Source organism: Echinococcus granulosus (genome assembly GCF_000524195.1).
Source record: "Echinococcus granulosus chromosome Unknown EG_S00008, whole genome shotgun sequence".
Taxonomy (NCBI): Eukaryota; Metazoa; Platyhelminthes; class Cestoda; order Cyclophyllidea; family Taeniidae; genus Echinococcus; species Echinococcus granulosus.
Genome location: NW_020170388.1, coordinates 1,821,388 through 1,824,174, shown reverse-complemented (window position 1 = coordinate 1,824,174; position 2,787 = coordinate 1,821,388). Strand labels below are relative to the sequence as shown.

Here is a 2,787-nt window from a genome sequence, read left to right as displayed (position 1 = left end):
AAAATCCTCCAGATTTGGCGGTTTTGTGTTCTAGCAAGACTGCAATTTCAACAGAGGAGGAAAGATACTAATATGATAAGAAATGACGATTCTGGATAGGCTTCCAATGCAAGTGTCGAAAGACCGTCGACTCCAAAATTGTACTCTGCTGATAAAATACACCAGAAAGTACCTTTTGAATAGTAAAAGTCTCTACTGCCTGTCTATGATGCTGTTACTAAAACCACGTACATGGCTACGCAGAGAAGAAAAGGTGTGGAGATAGGGTTTTGGCTAAGAATATCTGAGTATCATGGACTCAAAAAGGAGTTTTTGGCCAATTCCTCAATCTTAAAAGGAAATAATGTCTTGTCATTCACTAAGTGGGTACTTCGCAAACACCAACAAATGGATTGACACTTCATTTACAACGTGATTTTCTGCATCTATTTTGACACCAACGAAAGTAATACCAAAGCTGGAGTAAAAAAACAATAACAAAATATTAGGATAAGAAGAAGTTGTCAGCAGTTCAGGAAAGATGTAACAAAATAATGCTCTTGATATAGGACTACACCACTCCCATTGATTTGGCCATCAACCAGAGTGATCTTTAATTTGTGCTATTTGTATGTGAAGTTTTACTGCTTCCACTATACAATCCACTCGAGAATGACATGTGATTCTGTTAACTCTCTTATTACTGCTACACATTTTCCAGCTCTCCACATTCCACTTAAACTGCGATACTTTGCCTGTCGTTGATTTCATCGCAGATCAGCAGGTAATACGGGTCGACACCATGAGCATCTGCTTCTAAGAAAAATATAACAACTTCTGCTGATGCTTCAAAGACAACATGCGTGCTTGTGAATCGGTTATAAGTGAGTGGGGCTGTACACAATCAAGCTGTGATATAATTAGGTCGGGCCTTACGAAAGATCCCAATCATGGGCTTTGTCTTATCCACAACCACTTTATTCGTATAACTGACTCGAAGTGGAGAGGTGGAGGGTAGATTGTAAAGACATCTTCTTCACACTTCTCCGTGTTGCATGCATCTGATTCCAACCTAATTGCTAATCTTAACGCGTGCATCTAGATTATTGGGAGGGGAGGAAAAGAAGACATGAAAGCAGGATGTTGGCACAACTGGCTGTTGCAAACCGCATGCCCCATTACACAGATTTGATGGTCACTCTTGGTAGTAAGAATCTAGGTCAGTTAAGAAAATTTGTTCAACGCCTCCGTACAGCGATGCTTCTCGAGTAGAAGTACTTCATCAACTTCACGCTGTACCACTCAGCTGTGATGTCTTTTAGAATCTACCTAAGCAATGATTAAAAAGAATTCAGCCAAACAAATCGCCTTTTATCTACTCAACTTTCTTTATATTCTTTACTCCATCAGACACAATGCTATTTAACTACCCAAGGTTTTTTTTTCATTTAAAGCTTTTAATTGTACGGACTAGGGCCGATGTCAGTTGCGCGTGCTCTGATCTTCATTTAGTAAGCGGCTGTGTGTACCACGTCACGCCACACTCACCATTTCCACTCCTTTTTATCTCTTCCTTTCTTTCTAACACACACACACTTTACATAAAGGAGGAAACATAACCTTGGTGGTGTGGAATAGATTATGGTACGTGTATTAAAAGTGCGCTTTGAATAGTAGGTAAGTGAGTGCATAGGTAGTTGATTCTGTAGTGCAACGTAAAGCAGCAGACAGGTTGGAATGGCCTAAATCTACGTTTAGTGATGCGAGTAGTATGGTGGGAGATATCAGGCAAATAGAAGAGCACAGAGCGAGTATTGATGGGCCGTTGCTTATGCTTACCTTTCCAAGATTTATGGAGGGTTGTAGACACCAAGAGAGTCTACAAGATATATCTATCCTTGCTACACACATCTGCACCTAGTTTACGACTGCGAGACAATATTATCTTAAGTTCACAAAAGGCGGTAAACACAACTTAAGTTAACACACGGATCGCTTTAAATGTTGTGCACTCAAAAATCCATTAAACCTATTTACAATTGTATTATAGTAAATTTGCAGGGGTTCGATTTCTATTTTGCGAATAGAATATGCTGAAAATATTCCCTATAAAATGAAAAGTGCCTTCTTATTTTCCATGACACTAGTCTTAAATTTATAAACAAAACCTTAAGAAATCAAAAAAGGAAAAGACTAATTTCGCCTGAGAACATCGGAGCATCAAGAACACAAAGGAAAGTAAATCAATCAAAACGTATGAAAAAATTATCCTCCAATAAAGGCTTATCATTTATTAAGTGGGTATAGAGCAAACAACGGCACTTTGTCGAGGGGCTATCTACTTTACCCCCATGGGAGTCCCCAGAAAAATGTTGCACAAGCAGCCATATAATAAACATCAAAATATGGTGTGGCAGTAAAAGGTTTTTATCAGAACTGCACAAATGTAAAACAGAAATGCACCACTCCCATTGATTTAGCTATCAACCACAGTGATCGTCTAGTTGCGCCGTTTTTATGAGAAGTGTTGTAATCTTCATCACCCAACCCGCTAGAGGGTGACATGTGATTCTGTTCATGCAGCCAGCTTTGCTGAGCATTTTCAGCTCGCCACATTCTACTGAAACTATATCACACCGGTTGTCATTGATTTTTTCGCACATCAACAGGTAGCAAGTGGTAACACTATGAATTTTAGCTTGTGCCAAAATTGCAATAACTCCCGTTGATACATCAAAGAAGGCTTGTCTGTAGTTGAGTCGATTGTGAATAACTGGGCTCAGCACATTCAAGATAGGCGATATAATC

The 2,787-nt window shown here is 39.3% G+C and overlaps 2 protein-coding genes across 2 annotated transcripts in view; one reads left to right on the top strand and one right to left on the bottom strand. All coding sequences in view use genetic code 11, as the record gives it.

Moving 5' to 3' along the window:
* Positions 1–351: 351 nt before the first annotated feature.
* On the bottom strand, positions 352–1,670 carry EGR_02036 (hypothetical protein; the record flags this gene model as incomplete). The annotated part of the gene is made up of 2 exons (XM_024491285.1): positions 352–457; positions 1,528–1,670. 2 exons carry the CDS (start codon positions 1,668–1,670, stop codon positions 352–354), a joined length of 249 nt encoding a protein of 82 aa, XP_024354428.1.
* A 310-nt stretch (positions 1,671–1,980) lies between these two features.
* Positions 1,981–2,787, top strand: part of EGR_02035 (hypothetical protein) — a gene marked incomplete at both ends in the record, with an annotated part of 6,837 nt that continues 6,030 nt past the window's right edge. The window contains 2 exons of the mRNA XM_024491284.1: positions 1,981–2,042; positions 2,127–2,276. Coding sequence (XP_024354427.1) covers positions 1,981–2,042; positions 2,127–2,276 — 212 coding nt within the window. The remainder of the gene's footprint in view (positions 2,043–2,126; positions 2,277–2,787) is intronic.